Source organism: Saprolegnia diclina (assembly GCF_000281045.1).
Source record: "Saprolegnia diclina VS20 unplaced genomic scaffold supercont1.17, whole genome shotgun sequence".
In the NCBI taxonomy this organism is placed as follows: domain Eukaryota; phylum Oomycota; class Saprolegniomycetes; order Saprolegniales; family Saprolegniaceae; genus Saprolegnia; species Saprolegnia diclina.
In genome coordinates, this window is record NW_008246084.1 from 726,944 (window position 1) to 747,639 (window position 20,696).

A 20,696-nucleotide genomic window follows, 5' to 3' on the forward strand; every position below is an offset into this window, starting at 1 on the left:
ATCGCAGTGGTACATGTGGTGTCACCGCGGGAATTTGCTGCACGTGGTTTGTGGACCACATGTCTTTGGGTCCAGCCGCCTTCAATAACGTAGCATTCGTGACTGTTCCCACAGCACCCTCTCCCACAGCTCCGAAAGATGAGCGTTGGTCCTCTGACATGCATGCATGCGTCTGCTCATTATCAAAGTGTGTCTGCCATGCACATCCAGCGCCTCTTCTCCGCAAGCAGTTTCTTGGACGCCACATGCCCTCTTCGCTTGACAGCGCTCGAGGCAAGCAACCGCATCGGGTGCCTCTCGCTTCTCGATCCGTCAGCCGCGTGGTTTGTGCTCTCGGCATCGGAGACGTCGCCCATTGCTTCGTACGCTATCGTGTCGGCGTCCCGTGGCGTGCGCTTGAGCCCCCACATGGATGCTAGCGCTGCTCGGGATTTGGCTCAGCACCTACTAACGCTGCACGATCTACCCGACTTTGATTCAGTATCTGGTACACCTGAGAGCGTCCAGGGCTTTGCACTCGGCCGTGGCCACTGCACCCAAGACGATGTGCTCTACCGACTTGGCGAGCTCCAGCCCCCGATGGAGACCCTCGGTGTCTTGGCGCTGGCGACCGCCGAGCACACTGCGCTGCTCACCGCGTGGTACGTCACATTTGTGCGCGAATGCTTTGGCGTGGATGAGCCCGAAGACAAAGCGTTGGCGTTCATTTCGCGCGGCATCACGCGCCAAGCACTCTACCTCTGGGTCGTCGACGGGTCGGTGGTTGGCTTTGGGGGGGTCGCGCCCCCCGTGACGACTGACGAGACGACCGTGTACATGCTGGGCCCGATCTTCACGGCTCCGAAGGCGCGCGGCACAGGATTCGGAAAGGCGCTCACGGCGGCCATGAGTGCGACGCTGCTCGAGGCGCGTCCGACGCCGCACGCCATCGTAACGCTCTACGCCGACTCGAAGAACCCGGCGTCGAATGCTGCGTACAAGGCGATTGGTTTTGTGGCCATCGAACGCGACGTGACGTACGAGCTGCGTGACGCGCCGTAGACGGACGACAACGAAGAGTGACAGCTCCTCCCACGTAGTCGAAGAGCACGTCGACCAAGTGCGATGCCGTGCGCTATATAGTATGTGTGTAATCAAGGTCTTTAGCCTGCATGCTCCGCGACTCGTCCAGCAACGCATATGGTTGCTAGTACGTCGGCACACCAAGTCGACGAGCCAAAACGAGTCGCTGCAATACACAAGTCAAGCGGTCGTATGCCAGAAATCGTGGTCGCGCCCGCCACGTCACGGCCGTCCGCGAACCGGCGTATCCGGATACCGTGCCAGCGCTGACGCGAATTCGTGCCATGGACGTGCAGCACGACCCGCTGGACGCTGTGCCAGCCGCCTGCGCGCGTCGGCGGACGACGTCGCCGTCCGAAGACGATGGCGAGACCACGACGGACGATGCTACGCCACCGACGGTGCTGGCGGGCTTTCTCACATGGCAGGCCAAGGTTGTCAACACGTTCGGGCTCTCGTTTCTGACGCTGGTCGGCATGGTCTACTTTGTGCAGGGCTTTGGCAGTTTTAGCATGCTCGCGATCGCGTACTTGATGAAGGACGTGCTGAAGCTGCAGCCGGCGGCATCGCAGGCCATCATGACGACCGCGGGCTTTCCGTGGGCCATCAAGCCGCTCTACGGCATCCTCTCCGACTCGCTGCCGCTGTGCGGCTACCGGCGCAAGTCGTACCTTGTGCTCATTAGCCTTCTCGGCCTCTGCGCCTACTTTTGGCTGCATCTGACAACGCCGGCGACGGCGCTTGCGCAGATCACGCTCCTCATCTTGCTCGCCAGCCTCGGCACCGCGGTGAGCGACGTCATCATCGACGCCCTCGTCGTCGAAATGTCGCGTCTCGACCCCAAGAATGGTATACCGCTCAACCCCAACGATCCAAACGATTCCAACTCAATGGCTTGTATCCCATAGGCGCCAACGACCTCCAGTCGATCACGTGGTGCATGATGTCGCTCGGTGGCATTGTCGGGTCGCTTCTCGCAGGCCCCGTCACGACCAGCTTTGGCCCCTCCCGCGTGTTCCTTGTGTCGATGCTCGGGCCCGCGACGATCTTGGTGCTCTCGCTGCTCATGAAGGAGACCAAGATCCAAGCGCAGCGCCATGGACCGAGCTGCCTGCGTCTCGCGTCGACCCAAGTCGGGCTCTTGCGCCAAGCCATGCGCGTTCCCGTCATCTGGAAGGCGGCTCTCTATATGTTTGCCTCGGGCGCCATCGCGCCGTCGTTTAGCCAAATCCAGTTTTACTATGTGACCGAAGTACTGCACTTTTCGCCCGACTTTATGGGCAACGTCCAAGCGTTGGGGTATCGATCCTCTATATTCTCTATCGTGGATACCACTTATCTCTTCGATAGGTACGTCTTCCTCATGCTGGGCACGGTTGTCTACAATACTTGGTGCAAAGACCTTCCGTTTCGCCGCAGCTTTGCGACCGCGCAGATCGGCCTCGGTGTCATTAGCCTCGTGGAGATTGTGCTCGTGACGCGCACGAATCTCACGTTGGGCATTCCCGACAAATGGTTCGTCATTGGTGACGCGATGCTGTCAGACATCATTAGCCGCCTCAAAATGATGCCCCTCCTCGTCCTCTGCTCCAAGCTCTGTCCGCGCGGAATCGAAGGCACGTTTTTCGCGCTGCTGATGGCGGTCGCCAACCTCTCGGGCGCGGTCAGCGGCTACTGGGGCGCGACGCTCTGCACGCTCCTCGGCATTAGCCGCGACTCGTACGACAACCTCTGGTTTGCGATCTTACTGCGGAGTGTGCTCAAGCTCGTGCCGCTCACGTTTTTGTTTTTGCTGCCCGAGCATGACCCGCAGGAAGAGATCGAGGCCATGGCGCTCGCGGCGGCCGCAAGCCACCACCGCGAACTCTCCATGACCGCCGACGTCGACAACGACGACGACGGTATCGTAGACGATGAGATTACCGACTTGCTCGCGGCCAAACAGGAGGAAGAGGGACCGTAAACATACTACAACCTTCGTTCTCGTGCGCCAGTTAAAGCAGCGTGTGCGTCCGCCCAAGAGCTCAATCAAAGCCATTGCAATCAGCATGCGCTACAGAGTTATCGCCGACGCGAGCAGTCGGCGTCATGTGCGCAATCAATCGGTGGTGGCGCCGGAACACAGTGGCACACTCCTACAGACCACAAGGACGTCACACTACCTAGGTCCTCCGTCGCGATAGCCCAGTCCGCCCCTGCCACAAAGCTATCCCTGCTCGTGTACCGCTAGACAATGCTAGCGTATCCACCTCCTGCAGCCACGGCGGTCCGTGCACTCATCCTCGCCCTTGTTGCGCGTGTAGCGTTCGCTGTTCTGCCTCTCGCGCTGCGAGGCCGCGGTGAGCCCTTCGCACGGTCCATGCGCCGGTGCTGCGTATGGCAACGCGGCGCATCTCCTGCCGCAAGGTGGTCGTCAGCGTCACTGCGTCGCAGTCCGCCTGCCGCCCGCGCCAAGATTGCGGCTGTGCCAGTAGCGCGTATGAAGTTCTTGTATCGAGGAGCCCAATCTCGCGCGTTGGGATTGGCCAAAAAGAAAATGCGCGCGCCTGATTGGGCGAGAGGTATTGGTGGTGGGTCGTATAGTGTTGGAACCAGTCATTTCACGGGACATCGATTTCTACGGGATAGCATTGTCGCCAAAGCCCAAAACTGCAAAAGCCAAACAGCTATGGTAAGTTGCGTGTCCTGAGAATGCTGGCTCCAGGAAGCGCGCAGAGAGAGAGCTCATGATGCTGCTGTCTTAGTCGCTCGTGATCGGTCCTGATTTCCAACATATCCTTCGTATCCTCAACACGAACGTTGACGGTCGCCGCAAGTCGTGGGTCGCCTTGACGTCGGTGCAGGGTATCGGTCGCCGCTTCGCGATCATGATCTGCAAGAAGGCCGAAGTGGACATCCACAAGCGCGCCGGCGAGCTCACGAACGATGAGATCGAACGCCTCGTGGCCATCATCCAGAACCCGATGCAGTTCAAGATCCCCGCGTGGTTCCTCAACCGGAAGAAGGACTTCAAGACGGGCAAGTCGTCGCAGTTGGTGGCCAACGTCTTGCACACCAAGTTGCGTGACGACCTCGAGCGCCTCAAGAAGGTCCGCATCCATCGTGGTCTCCGCCACTGGTGGGGCCTCCGCGTCCGTGGCCAGCACACGTGTACCACGGGCCGCCGCGGCCGCACGACCGTCGGTCTCCTCGCCGACAAGGGCAAGAAGTAAATTGGCGACTAATTTACGACTCTTACGAGCTGTGGTGCCCAAGGCCATCTCCCTGGTCCTGGGCGCTGCCTGCCTCGCGTTTTGACTGTTGGGCGATAACAAAACTTGGCGTTAAAACAATACAACGTACTGCTTTAACCCACTCGACTGCCTCCTCATCTAGGTCTGCCCGCCGTATCCAACTGCACACGCCCGCCTGCTACCGACGCAGGATGGCAAGCCAACGAGAGCACTCGTTAGATACTCGTCACTGGAGTGATCGACGATTTAGCGTCAAAGCGTCGTCCTGAAGACAACTTGTCCATCACAAAATGGTGTCTTCGGGCGCCTTCGCCGTCGTGGCTTGGTTCGCCGCCGCAAGCACCAGTCCCATACGCCGCAGCAGCACCTCGTACCTGGCTGCAGCACCTCTACCTCGTCGCCGCAGCAGTGCTGCAAGTGGAGCATCGAGCGGCCTCGGCAGTCCGCTCAGCGCTTATCCCGACCGACCTTGCCATGCCAGCGACTTGCGATCTCGGAGCAGACGTCGGGCGTAATAAAATAAGATGTCCGTGAAAAGTATTTAAATAGCACGTGGATCCCGACTGGAGGATGATGGCGAGCGGGAAGGACGTGGACGCCGATGGCCCATGTAGGTGGTCCCATGCTCGGGGAAGCGCGCCTCATGGAGCCTCTTGCATGGACTAGTAGTACCGTCGTCGTCGGCAGCCGCGGGCTTGAGCATCACGATCCCGTCGTCGTCGTCGGGGCCGCCGCCGACGCCGATGCCACTGGCGAGCCTCCCGAGCGTGAACCCGCCGCTGTACTTTGGCGTCGTCGAGAGCGCGGTCTTCCGCAGCAACAAGTTTGACGCAACGTCCTTCTCGTTCATCTCGAGCCTCGGGCTCAACACGGTCGTGTACCTCTCGAGCGACGACCTCGGGCGCGAGCTCTCGGACTTCTTCAAGGACAAGGACATTACGGTCTGCCACCTCGGCGCCAAGTACCGCAACGTCCGTACTCTCTCGGAGGGCATGGCGAAGGAAGCGATCGAGATCATCTTGGACCAGCGCAAGTACCCGGTCCTCATCATGTGCAAGACGGGCATCCACATCTCGGGGTACACTCTTCAATTCTCAAGGACGAGGTAGATGCATGCATGCACTAGATCGATCGTTGGCTGCCTGCGCCGGCTCCAGAACTGGAGCTTGACCTCGACGATCGACAAGTACCGGAACCTCGCGGGCACGACCAAGACCAAGTTTGAGAACGAGCAGTTCATCGAGTTCTTTGACGTCGACCTCGTGACGCTGCCGCCCCACCTCCCCGAGTGGTTTGTCCTCAACCAAAAGCTCATGGAGGAGGAGCGCGCGGCCTTGGTGCGCAAGGAGTGCTTCCCCGGCGTTCTCCTCACGGGCACGGACGCGGACAAGGCCATTCCCGCCTACCAGCGCTACTACTTTTCGACCCAAGGCCCGCTCACGTCGCCGTCCGTGACCTTTTCCGAAAAGCTCAGCCTCATTGGCGACGACGACGGCGACTAATCGACTACGTGTCCTTGCTCCTCATCTTCCTTGCGTTCTGTGGGTTCTCAGGGCTACGACGTCGACATATGCATTGGGCTGCGTTGTATGCATGACGCATGCACAGGACAAAGACGCTAGGAAGATGCAGGAACAGCGTTGACGCGCTTAGGTGAGGTCGTCGTGCATGTCACCCGCGATCGCCTCCTTGACGCGCAGCAGGATCGTCACCTTCCACGGGTCGAGCTTCGTGATCGTGTCAAACTCGTACACGGCGTCCGAGAAGCCGTCCGTGTTGAAGGTCTCGTACGCGGTCGCCATGGCCTGGAGCGCGATGAGCATGCACAGAGGAAGAAGATGACGTACCGCGACAAACTTGCCTTCGCGCGAGTCGCCAAACGAGTAGTCAATGTCGTTGTACTCGTCGAGCTTTTGCTTGACGAGCACCATGTCCTTGGTCGCGAGCGCGCAAATCGCTGCGTTCATGAGGTGCGATTTGGCGTTGTACTTGAGGAGGTTGTTCTCCATCGCACTCCGCGCGACCTTTTCGTTGATCTCCATGGCCTCGGGGTACTTTTCGAGCTGCGCCGAAAACTGCGCGACCTTGAGGAACATTGGTTGCGCCGACGAGTTTTGGTTCTCGCCGACAAAGTACTCGGCCGCCTGGCCGTACGCTTCGAGCGCGTCCTGCATATGGTCGCCGTGCTCGTAAATCTCGGCAATCTGCTTCTGGAGCTTGGCCGCGTTCGAGAAGCGGCCGGCCTCGCACTGCATACTAATGGCTGTCTTGTAGTACGTAATTGCATCTACACGACGCGGTCATGAGCCAAGAGACCATGGCGAGACGATGGACCGCACCGAGCGGGTTGGCCTTGGACGTGGCCTCGGCCGCTTGCTGGTAAAACTGCGCGGCCCGCGACGACTCCTTCAAGCGCATTTGGCAGTCGGCGCAGCGCGCAAAGCACTCGCCCGACTCTTGCCCTACGCAGCGTCATGCGCCATGCTTCCTCATGGCAGCAGTCGCCTTACACTTCTTGGCAATCTTGAACTGGTTCGCCGCCTTCTCAAAGCACTCGGACGCATCCTCGTACTTGGAGCTGCTCGAGAAGATGGAGAAGCGGTTCAGCGCCTTCTCGCCGGCCTTGATGAAGTCCTCGGCCTTGATCTCTGCCTGCGCCGCCATGCTGCTGGATGAAGAATACCAAGCCGTTGCCAAACCGACCGGTCCTTTTAAAAAGCTATTCGTGCCTTTTCATACAAATAACAAGCTGTAATTAAATGTGCGCATTATATACTGCCTTCTCCACTGCAAGCACCGTCATTTTTCGGTGCCACTAGAATCACGCCATTTTGTATTGGTACGCGCCTTCATGGCGCAGCAACTACTCGAGCGAGCGTAGTGTTTCCCAAACACGCGTATTGAATCTATGGATAGCTTGTCAGCTAGACAGATCGACTAAAATCTGCCCAAATACACGCACAGCACAGACGTAGTTCGTCTTGAGTGGCGTGATTTTAATCTATCTGAATTTGACAGCGCTTGCAGTAACCAATCAGACGCCGCCGGGTCATTCTCGACTTGGCGCCAAGCTCCGGACGAGCTCACCAGCGCAAGGGACTCGTGCGCGACTGATGGCAGTAATTCCGCATCGGATGAACCGACTGCATTTTCTCATCAACCTATATAACTACCTATGCGACTACATCCTTGTACCTGCTTTTCATCGCGACGAGAAAACCTCACGCTTGGTTGCGCCGACAGTGCACTCCTCTACTTCCTGGCGGCAGCGTTTGCAGCTGAGCAACGACACACGTGACCCACTGTCAATGCAACACTAGTACTGTGCGTAGTGCTGTCGATCTATAAGAATAATAGTTGTAGGGGAGTCGTCATTGTAGATGTACCATGCCACCTTGGGTTAGCCGCCGAGCGGTTGGATGCGCCACAAAGTTGGCCACCAGGTTTGTCGACGTCGGTTGCAACCTCGATTCCCTCTTGGCTTTACAACGCAAGGGTGCGGTGGTGGGAATGAAGTCGACAGCTTGGAGCGAGGTTTCAACCGACGTCGACAAACCTGGTGGCCAACTTTGTGGCGCATCCAGAGATAGGTGCAGCGCTCTCAAGCTGCTGCCTCAGGACCTCAACGGTGGCTTTGAGCGCTTGTGTCGTCTCGCGCAGAGAAAGTAGAGAATGTCGGACGAGTCGCAGCGCTGGAAGGTGCAAAAGCAACCGCCGATTGAGTAAATTTCGCTCGAAAGTCATTATTCATTCATGTTGTACTTGTCAAAATTCACAAATCGCATCTTCAACTCGATAAATAGACCATGCGCAAAGTTGTGCAGTGTCGTTTCCATGCGGCCCTCATACTGGCGTTGGATTGGCTATAAAGGCGGTAAATACGTTTTTCTCGGCCTCGGAGTGGTCTATTTTCCAATATTTCCACGAATCACGTGCTCGTTGGTCGCCGGTCCCTCGGGCAGCCCCAGAAATCTTGCGTCAGCATGGCGACCGAGCAGCACGACGCGTTCTTCCTGGGCGCCCACCTCAAGTACGTGGCGAACCTCTCCAAGCAGAAGGAGAGCCTCGAGAGCTGCATGAGCGAGCACATGCGCGTCTCCGGCTTCTACTGGGCGGTCGGCTGCCTCGCCGCGCTGGGCAAGGAGGCGGCGACGCCGGCGCCGCTCATCGACTGGCTCATTGCGTGCCAGCACCCGAACGGCGGCTTTGGCGGCAACCTCGGCCACGATCGCCATCTGCTCTACACGTGCCACGCCGTCTTGGCGCTCGCGATGCTCGGACGAGAAAGCGTCGTGCTCGTGGACGAGACGGCCGACTTTGTCGCGTCGCTCCAGCAGCCCGACGGCTCGTTCGTGGGCGACGAGCACGGCGAGGTTGACACCAAGTTTACGTACTGCGCGCTGAGCGTGCTCAAGATCCTCAAGCGAGAGCACAAGATCGACAACGACCGCGCCATGGCGTACCTCGCCACGTGCAAGAACTTTGACGGCGGCTTTGGCAACATTCCTGGCTGCGAGTCGCATGGCGGGCACATCTTTACGGCCGTCGGCGCGCTTGCGATGGGCCAGCAGCTCCACCAGGTTGCATATCCATCTCGAGGGCTGATGCTCACAGAATTGTATGCGTAGTACGTTGACGCGAATGGCCTCGGCTGGTGGCTCTGCGAGCGACAGTGCGACTCGGGCGGTCTCAACGGCCGCCCCGAGAAGCAGGCCGACGTGTGCTACAGCTGGTGGAACATCTCGTCGCTCGTTTTGCTCGGGAAGCTCCACTGGATCAACCGCGAGAAGCTCATCCAGTTCATCTTGAACTGCCAGGACAAGGAGGACGGCGGGATCGCCGACCGTCCCGGCAACGTGGCCGACATTTACCACACATTCTTTGGCATTTGCGGCCTGAGCATGCTCGGGTATTTCGACGGCAAGGAAGACTTTGGCGGCTTCCAGCGCATCCACCCTGTCTTTGCCATTCCCGAGCGGGACGTCGAGCGCTTGCAGCTGACCGCGCAGATCCTGCCGTAGCCATTCTACTACTAGTACTACTAATCGTGCGTTGTTTCATGGGAAGTGAGATGAAGCGCATGCATGCATGATACGGTCGCGTTCATTTCGCGGATAACCAATGATGCGCTTAAAGGTCCATGGGCGTACCGTCTTCGACGACCACCATGGGCTCGTAGTGCTGGCGAATGACACCTATGCGACGCATGAGTCGGCCATACATGCGAGATCATGGAGGACGTACGGGTCGCGCCACGCGGAATCGACGTCACGACGTTGCGGTTGACCCGGCTGCGGAGCTCCGCGACGTTGTTGGGTGTGATGCAGTTGAACTCCTTCTCGACAACGACTTCGTTGTTGACCTTCTTGATCGTGAGCACATCGACGTTGCTGCCCGAGCCGAGATCGTTGAAAACACCGGCAAGGATCGCGTCCTGGACGAGCTTCTTGGCCTCGGCCTCCGTCATATCGTCCTTGTAGCCAGCCTCAAAGATGCTCATAGCAGCCAAGCTGCCCGAGCCCATCGTCACAAACGGCAAGCGATCCGTGCTACCATGCGGGTAGATCGTGTAAAGCGACGGGCCGTTGACATCCACGCCGCCAAGCACAAGCGCCGCCGAGAGGTGGCCCTGGTACTGGAAGAGCTTCTGCTTGAGGAGCGTCATGGCGGTCGCGACACGCGACGACGTGTCCGTGTTGAGGCGGTGGAGCTCCAACTGCGACGAAATCATCTGCGTCACGTTCTCGGTATCGGCGGCCGTGCCGGCGCCGCAGCACCAGATGTTGGGCGCAATGTAGTGGATCTTCTCGCAGTTCTTGTCCATGACGATGCTGCCGCCCGTCGAGCGCGTATCGGCGCCGAGCACGACGCCGTCCTTGTACACGACGCCGACGATCGTCGTGCCCGTCTTCTGCACCCGGAACTTTGCCTGCGACGTCGCGCCGACAGCCGCCAAGAACTCGTTGCGGCGGACGTTCTCGAAGCTGAAGCCACCGACGTCGGCGCTGGCGGTCGCAAAGGCCGTCGGCTCGGCGCCCGTCGTGTTACGGAACTCACTCATCGTCAAGCGGAAATTCGGAAATGGCGTCTTGTCCGGATAAGAGACTTCGCACCACCGCACAAATCCGGCGGACCGCTCACTTAAGTTGCGTGCGGGATCTTGTTAGATCGCGATGGCAGGTTGGCGAGAGCACCGAGGTCGACGCCATGGGAAGCAGTAGGAATGAAGTAGACAATGCAACGACTAGGCCATCCTCGATCCATGCGGCAAGCATTAGTATGCTCCAGAGCATTGCAGGCGCAGGATGATGCCAAGGCGCTGTGAGCCCAATCGCCTCGCCGTTTGCCAAGCATGACGTCAAGCACGGAGACCCATGATGGTCGTATCAATCTCCGCTGCTGATAGCAACCGTGCGAGGAAGAATAAGCTCCAACGTTTCGGCAGCTTCGAGAATCAAAGAATTCCTCGTATCATGCTGCGGGTTCTTCTCGCGCTGGCGGTGGTCGCGACGGCGCTCGAGGTACCTGGCGCCTTCTGGAGCAACCGGTACGACGATAGCAGTAGCATTTGATCGAATGGACGGAGCGTGGTAGGTTTGCAGTGCACGAGAATGCCACGTCCAACGCAGTCGCGGCCATCGCAACCGAGCTGCTCGCCGATCTCAATGCCACGTCACTGCCCGACGTCCTGCCGCTACTGTCGCCGCTCTTGCGCGGCAGCCCCATCGTCTTTGGCGACGGAGTCGCTTCGATCGACGCGACGACCCTTCGGCTCTCGGTGGCCAAGTCACTATTGCTGCTGCCGAGTCTCCGCGCCCCGTCCGCTCTGCACCGCGCCTATGTCGAAGTCCACATCGGGCTTTGGCAGACCCCGGGACCCGACGACGGGACGACCTTTATGGTGCAGCATAGCTACGTGCAGCTCCTCCTTGATCTCTGGGCCATGGCGTCCTACACGCAGCAGGCAGAGCTCCGGCATGCGCTCATGCGGTGTGCGGATGCGTCATGGCAGCAGCTGCGGACGACGCATTTGACGCCGTGGGCACTCGTGCACTACAAGCACCTCCGCTCGACAATCCTCTGCGAGCTTTTCGCTCTCGGATTGGATCCCGCGTCGTAAGACCAAATGGAATAGTGTCGTGTCTCAGATCTTATGGCTTGGCCTTGGCCTTCTTGCCCTTCTCCAGCGCCGACGCACGACTGGCAATGCGCTTGTCCATGTCTTCCTTGGCCAGTCGCTTGGCTTCGGCGAGGCTCATCTTGGGCAGCGGCGCCTTGACCTTGAGCGTCTTGGCCTTGCGCCCCGATTCGTCGCCGTCGCTTTTGCGCTTGCCCGCCCGCGCCGGACTTGCAGCCGCTGCCTCCATCGCGGCTTTAGCCGCAGCCGCGGCTGCCTTGGCTGCTTGGGCAGCAGCAGCTTCCGCTTCGGCACGGCGGCGTGACTCTTCCTGGGCGTGCTCGCGCAGCTTCGAGGTCGAGACCTCCATGTTGAGCGCTTGCTGGCGAAACTTTTCCTTCTCGCGCTCGTGGCTCACAGCCTCGGCGCGCACGCGCTTGAGCTCGGCTTCGAGGCGATCGGCCTTGGCCTTCTCCAGTGCCAGCGTCGTCTGGAGCTGCTCCGACTCGCGCATTTTCTTTTCGAGCGCCGATGACATTTTGTTTTGGAGCGCTACGTCACAGGATAAACACTTTGCTTCAAGAAAGTGCGTACCGGCCGCGGACGCTTGGCTCGACTTGGCCTCGGCCAACATCTTTTCACGCAGCGCGCGCTCCGTCTCGGCGAGCGCGTACGCTTTCTCCTTTTCGCGCTCGAGGGCCTCGGCCTTGGCTTTGGCGGCCGCTGCGAGGCGCGCCTCCTCTTCCTTTTGCTGGAGAATCGCTTGTTGCTGCGCTAACTGCGCTTGCATCGCGTCGAGCTCCTTCTGCAGCGCGGCTTGGCGACGCGACTGCTCGGCGACGGCTTTCTCCTTGTCAGCACGTTCTTTGGCGGCAATGCTCGTGGCTTGCTCAGCCAAACGCGCCTTTTCTTTTGCCATCTCCTCGGCTGTGACTCGAAGCGCCTCGAGCTGCTGCTCCAGCGCCTGTGTCTTGGTCGTCTGCAACGAGAGTTCTTCCGTCAAGTGCGCCGACGTCTGTTCCTTCTCGATCAAGATCGACTTGATCTGCTTCTCCCGCTCTAAGTTATCACAATTCTCCTGTGTGGCACATCATGGCGTCAACAGTGTGTACCTTGGGCAAGGGCTTCCGTGTGCTGGACTTGGTTTTCGAGCTCCTGGAGACGAATGCGCTCGGCCTCGGCGGCTTCCATCCACTCCTTTTTCTCGACTTCCTTCCTACACCACAGTTTGTCGTACGGGATCACATTTCAAACACGAGACTACTGGTTGATGGTGCGGAGCTGGGCCTTCACAGTGGTCAAATCAACATGAAACTTGGTTTCCCAGTCCAGCGCCGACTTGTCCGACGTCGGCGCCTGCGTCAGCATGTACTCGGCAGCCTGCGTCACGGCTTCCTTGAAGTACGTGTCGATGCTCGAGTCGCTCAGCGGCATTTGCTTGACAAGCCCGTCGTGGACGAGCGAAATGAGTTCGTCTTTTGTCTCTTGGTACACGCTCGCGGCATGGCGGCTGGCCGTGTCTTGGGTCACAATGCGGTTCTGCGCGCCAAATTGCCCGAGAAACTAGGGATGGGCCATGAGTCACCATTGTTCGAACGCGGACCATCTACCTGCTCCATGTTCTCCATCATGAGCGCACCAAAATGCTCCATGTCCTCTTGCGGAAAGCTCCAGCCTTGCATAGCTTCCGCAGCTTCCGTCACGACGCGGTCCTTGGCCTTGTGGATTACGGACACGAGCTGCGCGTCCTCCATCGGCAGCGTCTTGTCGCCGAGCGACCGGTGGATCTCGCGCTCGAGCGCCGCCTTGGCATCAACGTGGAACTGGTGCAAAACGTGGCGCACGTGCAGCGTGTACTGACGCTTGAGATCTTCGAGCAGCTGCGTAAAGAAGACGCGGAGCTCTTGGCGAACGTCGAGGTCATCGAGTGCGTCGTTGCGCGGCGGCACATCAATCGTCTCGAGCCATTGGGTGAGCTGCGCCTCGAGCATGGCGATGGTGAATGGCGCCTTGGCCTGGATGCGCTTGTCGAGCCAAGCGACACCTTTGGCCTTGAGCTCTAGCGTCGCCTTGGACAATTTCGCCTGGAGCTCGGTCGTGCGCGTCCGAATCGCACGCTCGTTCAAATGCTGGAGACGCTCCTTGAAGGCGGTCGCTTGTTGCTGCAGCCGGCGAATCTCGCCGTGGTACGTCGTCGCCGTCGACGTCGGGCACTCGAGAAGAGGCGCCGTGACCTTGGCCAGCGTCTGGTCGCAAATTGTGCTGAGATCGGCGGGTGCGAGCGGGAGTTGGTCCTCAAGTTCGTTGAAGCGGGCCGAGAGGTTGTCGCTGGCGTTATCCATGAGTGTTTGGAAGTGGACCAAGACGAGCTCGTTGTTGGCCTTGGCGCTAGCGTCGACTTGGCGCTCGAGGAAGAGGTGGAGTCCCTTCTTGCACTCCTCGACCACGTCTTCGGGGTACTTTTGCAGCGACTGCATCGTCGAACCAAGGAGTCCCATCAACCTAATGGGATACCATGAGACATGCAGTTTAGCACGTACAAAGGAATACGCATCGGTGGCCTGACTCGAAAAGTCGGTTGTCGAGACGAGCGTCTCCGACTGCAGGAGCGCGTCACACATGCGCTGCATCTCGTCTTCGCACTCGCGCTGCTTCTTCTTGGCCTCGGCGCGGCGCATCGACGCATAGATGGACTCGGGCATAATGACGCGGTTGTCGTTCAAGATCTAGTCCACATGATAAGAGAAAATACGAGCCGCGACGCCACGTACCTCGGCAACGAACGGAATCATCTCCGAGAGCACGGGGCCCGTGAGCGTGTGATTGTTGAACTGCATTGGCGTCTTGAGCTGGTTCGAGAGCGTCTTGCGCAAGTCCCGCATCTGCGTCTGGAACGACGGCTGCAGCTGATCAAAGCGAATGCGCTCGCTCAGTTGGGCCGTGCTGACAACCTAATTTGTGATGGGTTAGCGAGGTCACATGAGCCACGAAAAATGGCGTACCGGGGACGGGAAGAGCCACACTTGAATGCTCTCAAAGGCGTCGACGAGCTCGTGGCGCGCGAGGTTGCGGTTCCCGACCTCCTTGTCACCGCCCTTCTCCTTCTTGAAGAGCGTATCGTAGACCTGCTCGGGCGTCGTATTGACAAAGTTCCAGTCGCGAAAGACGCTAATTAGCGTTGCATGAGAACTGGTCGAGACCAAGGGAAAGACGGGCGACGTACATGTGGAGGTGGCCAAACACCTTGCGGTTGTCGCCATCGGCCAGCTCAACGTTCTGCGCGGCCTTGGCGAGCACGGCGAGGAGGTTGAGCATGCGGTCGGCTTGAAGCGAGTCTTTCCAGTTGAAGATGACCACCTTGGACGTCAAAAGCACCGGCGACACCAAGCGCGAGTCGTCTATGCATATATATGAGGCCATGCACAATGATTGAGATTGTCCTTGTACATGTAATGTCGCGGTCGCCCTGTCCTTCCGCATCGACAAAGCCGACCTTCATGCTGCTCGAGACGCTTGGGTTGCCGTTTTGCCGGCTAAACTCGGTCAACGGCATGAAGTGGCTCGAGAGGTCGACGCCCTGCGTGCATGGCTCCTTCTCGTTTGAGATGCGGAAGAGGTCTTGCTGGTTCGCGAGGAGGTTCATGAGGAAGGACTTGCCCTGTCGTGCGGCGCCAAAGATGCTGATGAGGTTGATCGGCTGCGTCTCTGGGAGCGGCTTCAACACTTGCTCCGCGGCCGGCGCGACCGCCATCTTGCCGTGGCGATCCATGCCCAGCCACTTCACTGCCTACCCCATGGAGACTATGATCTTCCATCCAGTTGCATGCATCTTCCAGAGGACCCGAGGCCCACGGATGCCGGGAACCGCGCCGACCTACCTGCATCGTCGGCTTCATCCTTCGCTCCGTTCGCAGTTCTGGATTTGAAAGCTTGGCCAGTTCCCGAGACTTGGCCGTTGTATGGTATACAGAAAGAGTGTTGTTCACGAGATGGCACCGTTATCCGTAATTTGAGGCATATGCCGCATATCAAGGGCACTATTTTCGGCAATAGATTGCGCCGTTCACAAGAACGCTCCGTTCTCGGAAAGCTCTCGGGTCGGTGCGAGTGCAGTTGACATACTATGCCTAGAAGGAACGTATTTATCTCCTTCTTCTTTCTTCTGGGATTGTCGTCACCATTAGATGCAAACTTGGGTATTCTGGCCTCCTGGACCGCCACGGCATCGTTGGCAAACGATAAATTGCTATAATCCAAACCGACAACTGCACACTACCAGGTAGATCAAATACTAGCAGACAATGTCGCTCTTGAGGGAAATAAGACGGTATCACGTGCCGATGTCAACTGTGCTGAGAGCGTTGGCACCGGCAGTACGTTGTCGCGATACCGAAATTCTGCCATACACGTCCTAGATACAGGGGCTAATCTCTTTTGACCACATTGCAGCTCGTTATAGCTCCCAACGTATTGAGGGCGCGTCCGCCAAATGAATAAAGGCAATTACCAGTTAAGAGACGACAGAGAGATAGAGCTGAGGTACTAGTAGGTTCGTCGTCGTCAGTGCAACAATGTATACAATTTGTAGCTGGGCACTAACTATGGACTATATTGTTGGCGCTCGCGAGAGGCTCGCATTGGTGCGAACAACACGGCGAATCTTGCGGGGATTGCACCCCGGGCAAACGAGAGATGCTTCTTGCACTTGCTGCCTTTGGTGTTGGGCTTCAATCAGCAGTTCGCGGTGCTACTAATGCTATAAGAGAGATGGCGGTGACCTGAGGCGGCGTGAAGCGCTCGCATCATGCATCTCGTCCAACGTACCAATGGCAGACAAAAATGAACTTTCCTGTTCGGGCTTGGGAGGAATCTGAAACAGTGCTTCACTCGCCTTCGAGTTGAAGTTGTACCTCTAGCAATTGATATTCGTGTCCGACGCCGCCACTGGTCCTTGCTCGAGACAAGACGTCCTGTGTGTTTGGAAGGACCTCGCGAAGCAAGAGCTGCACTGTCGACACGTGCAAAGCTAGTATCTCGATGCTGTCCACCATTGAGTGGTGGTTCGCACCTTGCACTTTTGGTCTTCAAGTATTCATTTTAAGAGACTTGCGAACGCCATCGGCTGCTGCTCGTGTCACATCGCGGGTGCAGACACAAACTGACTGCGATGGTCACGATCACCGAAGTGGCGACGGCCGAGGCCTTCATGGCGGCGACACTGCCGCTTCGACTCCAGGCGCTCGAAGCCAGCAACCTCATTACCATGTCCATGACGCAGTCGCCTCCGACGCCGACCAAGACCAAGTGGTTCTACCTCCTCTCGGGTGACAGCGATCACACGCCCACGTCCTTTGCAGTGCTGACAGCGAACCAAGGTCCGTCGCTCGGACCCAACATGACGTACGATCAAGCTTTTGCGCTGGGCGAGTACGTCGCGACACAAGGCGTGACGAGCGTGACCGAGATCCACGGGTACGAGCCCAGCACCAATGCGTTCGTTGACGGCTACCAGCAAGTGCACCCCGACACCACGTGGCGCACAGGCGGCGAACCTGGTCTTGTCTATCGCCTTGGCACACTGACGCCACCAGAGAATGCCGCTGGGGCGCTGGTGCCGGCCACGGACGCCGACATCGAGCCTCTTGTCGACTGGATGATCGCGTTCAAGATGGACTGCTACGGGTCGGAACTGCCGCGCGAGGTAGCAACCGCATCCGTCACGTCCTCGATTGCCGCCGGCCGCATGTTTTTCCATGTCGTCGACGAGACGCGTGTGGGCTTTGGCGCGTTCGCGCCGCCCATGACGACGGCCGACACGACCGTGTACATGCTCGGACCGATCTACATTGTGCCCTCGGCGCGGCGTCGGGGCCATGCCAAGGCGCTCACATCTGCCCTCGCGCTGCATGTTGAAGCGATTTGTCCGACGCAGGCGATTGCGCACATGCTCATTTCCGGTGCGGACAACAAAGCGTCCAACCAAACGTATCGGAGCCTCGGGTTCGAGCCCGTGGGTCTCCTCGTCGGCTACTCTCTCCAGGCGACGCCATAGTAGGTACTAAAACCGACAGTAATATCGTCCTCATAACGACTACTCATTTCCGACACATGCGTTGCTAGCTGTGTATGGACCTTATACTCGAGTCGGAAAAGCTACCGGTATGCCAGCACTGAGATAGCCCAAGCCCCTCTAAGCAAGAACGACAGATAACGCGTCTTGGGAAATAGGCATCAACTGTCCTAGTACGCATTGTACTTAGCATTCCACGATTGGACTTTGGGGTGGTCGCGCACGGCGTCGTGAATGGCGCGCAAGTGCGCGCACTTGTCAATGAAATGTGTGTCCAGGACGCTTAGGCGGCTCGACTTGAAGGTCGCCATGAGTGCGTAGAGAGCAATGTCCGTGATACTCATGGTCTCGCCGAGCACAAAGACGCCCTTGGTCATCGCGATCCGCTTTTCGAGGAGGCCAAAGAGTTTGGGCAGCGTCGTCTGCGAGAGCTCGGTCGCCATGGTCTTTTGACGCACGACGTCTTTTTCGTAGACCACGGCGACTGTCGTCTTGACAATATCGTCTTCAAAGGCGAGGATCTCGTCGACGCGCAGTGCATCGAGCGGGTTGGACGGGTACATGCCCGTGAGCTTCCCAACGTAGCGCGCAAGGCAGTGGCTCTGCGCATACTCGACGCCGTCGATCGTGAGCGTCGGCATCTGCTCAAAGGGAAACTCGGCTTTCCGGCGCAAAAACATCTCCATTGTGAGGCGCTCGTCCTTGAACGGAATGTCGTGGATGTAGAGGAGGAGCCGAATGAGCTCCGCGCGCCCAGGAATCGGAAAGTACGTGAGCTTCAGCTGCGGGTGCGTGTGGGGCATGGCGCTGTCGATGGAAAAAGGTAAAGTGAACAAGGACGTTGGGTCGTCGTGACGAAGGTGTGGAGTGCGTCGACATGGGTGGGATCGTCGCGCGTGGCAGGTGCAAGGGCATTACGAAACATGCCGTCGAACTCGTAGCAAGAACGTCCGTCGTGGGCACGTGGCAGCGCCAGCTGGCAGTAGCCCAGCATTGCATTTCCAAAGTGCAAACTTGGCAATACACGTATGCAATGCTGCGATGAAGTCGGGACAAGGAGCTTGTAGTGACATCTTTTTCGAGCCTCTGGCAGCCGATTTGCTAATGCACGCTATAAGCCCATCACTGGCCGAAAGGAGTGCACAACACAATGCACATGACCTCTTCTGGCAAAGGCACGCGGTGTGTCGGCCTTCGAAGCGGCTTGGGTGTAGGATGTGAGTCACGCTTGAAGCCTTTCACAAAAGTTGCCTACTACCGCAGCGCATGGGCTGTCTCTGTGGCGTAAGGTCCTCATATTGATCCAAGGAGTGCGTTGAGAGAAGCAAAGAAAGGAGCTGTGCTTTGCCCACCACCCGATGTGCAACACATCCACACCATTCGAACCCGTCAAAAGTAGGATGAGCAGTTTAGCAGCGCAAAGAGACGCCATGAACGCCACTGTGGGCAGAGGGCAAGGTCCTCGCGCGTGCTGCAGTGCAGGAGCACACCTAGCTTTGCACCCAGCAGTAGATGCTAGTGCCCCCTGACGCAACGTGCAAAGCGCGCATGACAAAGGCACCCTACTGGTAACCACGGTCGGACTTCCTCCAATTCACTGAGAAGGCTCGGCCAGTAACGCGTGACGAGTCGTCGTCGCTTCTGTGCTTGGTATCAAGGGCTCCTTGCATGTATTTCATTGCTTACCCCAGTCAAAGCTCTGCTTACAGTGGCTGCGACTGTTGGTGCCCTTGAGCGCAGTAGCGTTTGGTAACAGGTCAGCTCCGTCGCGAGGACTCCGTCGTCTACACTGTAACCTATATATCGACCCATGGGACTTGAGTCTCTTCGCAGGTGTTGGGCACTTGTTCTTTGCAAAAGCTCAAAACTTATTCGCACGACTACACCGGCGAGCGTGCGAAAGCCACTACTGCAGCCGCAACTTCTTGCGTTCGCCCACGAAGGAGCTATGGACTTTGCTAACTTGCGTCGTCATAGTCTATGCTGACAAGCAACAACGGCGAGTGTTAAATTCTTCTATGACTCAAGGAAGAATCTAACTTTCGTCGCTGGCGTCGATGTGCAACTGTGTCGCGTCGTCAACGCATTGTGCGAGCCATCTGTTTCGCGACCACAGTCCACACAGAACAACACGCAGCGACTTGTTTCTCCCGGTTAACTTTGTCTTAGTCCAACCTGGCAAATCACGAAACTACTCGGGCTTGCTCCGCTCGGCCTGCTGGGCGTAATAAGCTTGAACCTTTGGATGGCCGTGCAACACAGTGTAGATGGCGCGCCAGTGCGGGTAGTCGTCGACGAACGCAGTGTCCATGGGTGAAAATCGTCCAGATTTGAACGTGGCAAAGAGCACATACAGTGTAACATCGGCCATCGTCATGGTCTCGCCCAGTACAAACGTGCCTTTGGTCACCGCCAGTCGACGTTCCAGGAGCTCAAAAAGGTGCGGCAGCTTGCTGCTCGCGAGCTCGGTTGCGAGCGCCGTCTTGCGCTCAATGTCTTGCTCGCGGAGCATCGGAATGAGCGCCTGTACCACGTCTTCTTGAAATGAGAGCATCTCGTCGACGCGCAGTGCGTCGATTGGGTCGGACGGGTACATGCCCGTGAGCTTCCCGACATAGCGCGCGAGGCTGTGGCCTTGGGCAAACTCAACACCGTCGATCGTGAGCGTCGGCACTTGTTCAAACGGAAACGACGCCTTGCGAGCCGCAAATGCGTCCCGGGTCAGCCGCTCGTCTTCGAAAGGAATGTCGTGCAGCGACAACACGAGGCGAATCAGCTCGGCGCGCCCCGGCATGTCAAAGTACGTGAGCTTCAAGCTCGGGAGCGCACGGTTCGTCGTCATTGGCACCAAAAGGCAAAGTGAACCGAGCCGCGCGATGGTCAATGAAGCCCAGTGAAACTCCGCAGCTTCGATGCGCGCAGCGATGCATTCGATCGTGTTCGATCCTGGCCCAACAACGCCGAGGCATCGTGGCATGTGAACCAGGTATTCTCAGCAGCCCGTGAGAGCCGAAGGAAGATAACTTGTGGCGATCATCGCGCGTCGTCCAGTCGCGTCGAGTCTCTTTAATCAACAACCGAGAATAAGAACTTGACGTGGCGCAGCAAGGAGCCGAGCAGGGAGCTGGATCGTTGCGGAATGGGCCCAGCAAAAATGAGATCGATTTTGGTATACGACCACCTTGTCGCGATATCAACAAGGAGAAGTGAGCGG

The 20,696-nt window shown here is 58.2% G+C and overlaps 12 protein-coding genes across 13 annotated transcripts; 7 read left to right on the forward strand and 5 right to left on the reverse strand.

The window, feature by feature from the left end:
* Window positions 1–129: 129 nt before the first annotated feature.
* On the forward strand, window positions 130–1,152 carry SDRG_06469 (hypothetical protein). The gene has a single exon (XM_008612248.1). The coding sequence runs from the start codon at window positions 139–141 to the stop codon at window positions 1,039–1,041; it is 903 nt and encodes a 300-aa protein (XP_008610470.1). The 5' UTR covers window positions 130–138; the 3' UTR covers window positions 1,042–1,152.
* A 194-nt stretch (window positions 1,153–1,346) lies between these two features.
* SDRG_06470 (hypothetical protein) lies at window positions 1,347–3,062 on the forward strand (the record flags this gene model as incomplete). Its single annotated transcript, XM_008612249.1, has 3 exons — window positions 1,347–1,911; window positions 1,971–2,361; window positions 2,413–3,062. 3 exons carry the CDS (start codon window positions 1,347–1,349, stop codon window positions 3,023–3,025), a joined length of 1,569 nt encoding a protein of 522 aa, XP_008610471.1. The 3' UTR covers window positions 3,026–3,062.
* A 585-nt stretch (window positions 3,063–3,647) lies between these two features.
* On the forward strand, window positions 3,648–4,828 carry SDRG_06471 (30S ribosomal protein S18e). Its single transcript, XM_008612250.1, has 2 exons — window positions 3,648–3,733; window positions 3,807–4,828. The coding sequence occupies exons 1-2, from the start codon at window positions 3,731–3,733 to the stop codon at window positions 4,272–4,274; spliced, it is 471 nt and encodes a 156-aa protein (XP_008610472.1). The 5' UTR covers window positions 3,648–3,730; the 3' UTR covers window positions 4,275–4,828.
* A 7-nt stretch (window positions 4,829–4,835) lies between these two features.
* Window positions 4,836–5,821, forward strand: SDRG_06472. 2 transcript variants are annotated; one of them, XM_008612251.1, is made up of 3 exons: window positions 4,836–4,905; window positions 4,962–5,373; window positions 5,422–5,821. In XM_008612251.1, the coding sequence occupies exons 1-3, from the start codon at window positions 4,866–4,868 to the stop codon at window positions 5,795–5,797; spliced, it is 828 nt and encodes a 275-aa protein (XP_008610473.1). In that variant the 5' UTR covers window positions 4,836–4,865; the 3' UTR covers window positions 5,798–5,821. The 2 variants fall into 2 exon arrangements, with proteins under 2 accessions (XP_008610473.1, XP_008610474.1); XM_008612252.1 differs by having other exon boundaries at window positions 4,965–5,373.
* A 93-nt stretch (window positions 5,822–5,914) lies between these two features.
* SDRG_06473 (hypothetical protein) lies at window positions 5,915–6,999 on the reverse strand. Its single transcript, XM_008612253.1, has 4 exons — window positions 6,806–6,999; window positions 6,635–6,757; window positions 6,143–6,582; window positions 5,915–6,100 (listed from the first exon to the last, which is right to left on the reverse strand). Exons 1-4 carry the CDS (start codon window positions 6,957–6,959, stop codon window positions 5,945–5,947), a joined length of 873 nt encoding a protein of 290 aa, XP_008610475.1. The 5' UTR covers window positions 6,960–6,999; the 3' UTR covers window positions 5,915–5,944.
* Window positions 7,000–8,218: 1,219 nt separating this feature from the next.
* SDRG_06474 (geranylgeranyl transferase type-2 subunit beta) lies at window positions 8,219–9,436 on the forward strand. Its single transcript, XM_008612254.1, has 2 exons — window positions 8,219–8,875; window positions 8,924–9,436. Exons 1-2 carry the CDS (start codon window positions 8,279–8,281, stop codon window positions 9,314–9,316), a joined length of 990 nt encoding a protein of 329 aa, XP_008610476.1. The 5' UTR covers window positions 8,219–8,278; the 3' UTR covers window positions 9,317–9,436.
* SDRG_06475 (20S proteasome subunit beta 2) lies at window positions 9,426–10,356 on the reverse strand (the record flags this gene model as incomplete). Its single annotated transcript, XM_008612255.1, has 2 exons — window positions 9,426–9,490; window positions 9,540–10,356. The coding sequence occupies 2 exons, from the start codon at window positions 10,354–10,356 to the stop codon at window positions 9,426–9,428; spliced, it is 882 nt and encodes a 293-aa protein (XP_008610477.1).
* A 331-nt stretch (window positions 10,357–10,687) lies between these two features.
* Window positions 10,688–11,444, forward strand: SDRG_06476 (hypothetical protein). Its single transcript, XM_008612256.1, has 2 exons — window positions 10,688–10,842; window positions 10,890–11,444. Exons 1-2 carry the CDS (start codon window positions 10,769–10,771, stop codon window positions 11,413–11,415), a joined length of 600 nt encoding a protein of 199 aa, XP_008610478.1. The 5' UTR covers window positions 10,688–10,768; the 3' UTR covers window positions 11,416–11,444.
* Window positions 11,445–11,446: 2 nt separating this feature from the next.
* On the reverse strand, window positions 11,447–15,308 carry SDRG_06477 (hypothetical protein; the record flags this gene model as incomplete). Its single annotated transcript, XM_008612257.1, has 11 exons — window positions 11,447–11,964; window positions 12,007–12,471; window positions 12,525–12,628; window positions 12,677–12,975; window positions 13,023–13,914; window positions 13,963–14,138; window positions 14,184–14,363; window positions 14,415–14,580; window positions 14,636–14,810; window positions 14,860–15,199; window positions 15,291–15,308. The coding sequence occupies 11 exons, from the start codon at window positions 15,306–15,308 to the stop codon at window positions 11,447–11,449; spliced, it is 3,333 nt and encodes a 1,110-aa protein (XP_008610479.1).
* A 1,212-nt stretch (window positions 15,309–16,520) lies between these two features.
* On the forward strand, window positions 16,521–17,545 carry SDRG_06478 (hypothetical protein). Its single transcript, XM_008612258.1, has one exon. It carries the CDS (start codon window positions 16,580–16,582, stop codon window positions 17,462–17,464), a length of 885 nt encoding a protein of 294 aa, XP_008610480.1. The 5' UTR covers window positions 16,521–16,579; the 3' UTR covers window positions 17,465–17,545.
* Window positions 17,511–18,334, reverse strand: SDRG_06479 (hypothetical protein). The gene has a single exon (XM_008612259.1). It carries the CDS (start codon window positions 18,283–18,285, stop codon window positions 17,653–17,655), a length of 633 nt encoding a protein of 210 aa, XP_008610481.1. The 5' UTR covers window positions 18,286–18,334; the 3' UTR covers window positions 17,511–17,652.
* Window positions 18,335–19,602: 1,268 nt separating this feature from the next.
* SDRG_06480 (hypothetical protein) lies at window positions 19,603–20,453 on the reverse strand. The gene has a single exon (XM_008612260.1). It carries the CDS (start codon window positions 20,322–20,324, stop codon window positions 19,674–19,676), a length of 651 nt encoding a protein of 216 aa, XP_008610482.1. The 5' UTR covers window positions 20,325–20,453; the 3' UTR covers window positions 19,603–19,673.
* Between the last annotated feature and the right edge of the window lie 243 nt (window positions 20,454–20,696).

Bases quoted from the DNA above. Each gene is read 5' to 3' on its own strand.
- SDRG_06479 (XM_008612259.1), bottom strand. From the start codon at position 18,285: ATGCCCCACACGCACCCGCAGCTGAAGCTCACGTACTTTCCGATTCCT.
- SDRG_06469 (XM_008612248.1), top strand. From the start codon at position 139: ATGAGCGTTGGTCCTCTGACATGCATGCATGCGTCTGCTCATTATCAA.
- SDRG_06478 (XM_008612258.1), top strand. From the start codon at position 16,580: ATGGTCACGATCACCGAAGTGGCGACGGCCGAGGCCTTCATGGCGGCG.
- SDRG_06473 (XM_008612253.1), bottom strand. From the start codon at position 6,959: ATGGCGGCGCAGGCAGAGATCAAGGCCGAGGACTTCATCAAGGCCGGC. The intron at 6,758-6,805 runs GTAAGGCGACTG...GACGCTGCGTAG, and splicing joins GTTCAAGATTGCCAAGAAGT to GGCAAGAGTCGGGCGAGTGC. The intron at 6,101-6,142 runs GTACGTCATCTT...ATCGCGCTCCAG, and splicing joins GCGAAGGCAAGTTTGTCGCG to GCCATGGCGACCGCGTACGA.
- SDRG_06476 (XM_008612256.1), top strand. From the start codon at position 10,769: ATGCTGCGGGTTCTTCTCGCGCTGGCGGTGGTCGCGACGGCGCTCGAG. The intron at 10,843-10,889 runs GTACGACGATAG...GGAGCGTGGTAG, and splicing joins GGCGCCTTCTGGAGCAACCG to GTTTGCAGTGCACGAGAATG.
- SDRG_06480 (XM_008612260.1), bottom strand. From the start codon at position 20,324: ATGACGACGAACCGTGCGCTCCCGAGCTTGAAGCTCACGTACTTTGAC.
- SDRG_06472 (XM_008612251.1), top strand. From the start codon at position 4,866: ATGATGGCGAGCGGGAAGGACGTGGACGCCGATGGCCCAT. The intron at 4,906-4,961 runs GTAGGTGGTCCC...TGCATGGACTAG, and splicing joins CGTGGACGCCGATGGCCCAT to TAGTACCGTCGTCGTCGGCA. The intron at 5,374-5,421 runs GTACACTCTTCA...TGCATGCACTAG, and splicing joins ACGGGCATCCACATCTCGGG to ATCGATCGTTGGCTGCCTGC.
- SDRG_06474 (XM_008612254.1), top strand. From the start codon at position 8,279: ATGGCGACCGAGCAGCACGACGCGTTCTTCCTGGGCGCCCACCTCAAG. The intron at 8,876-8,923 runs GTTGCATATCCA...TTGTATGCGTAG, and splicing joins TGGGCCAGCAGCTCCACCAG to TACGTTGACGCGAATGGCCT.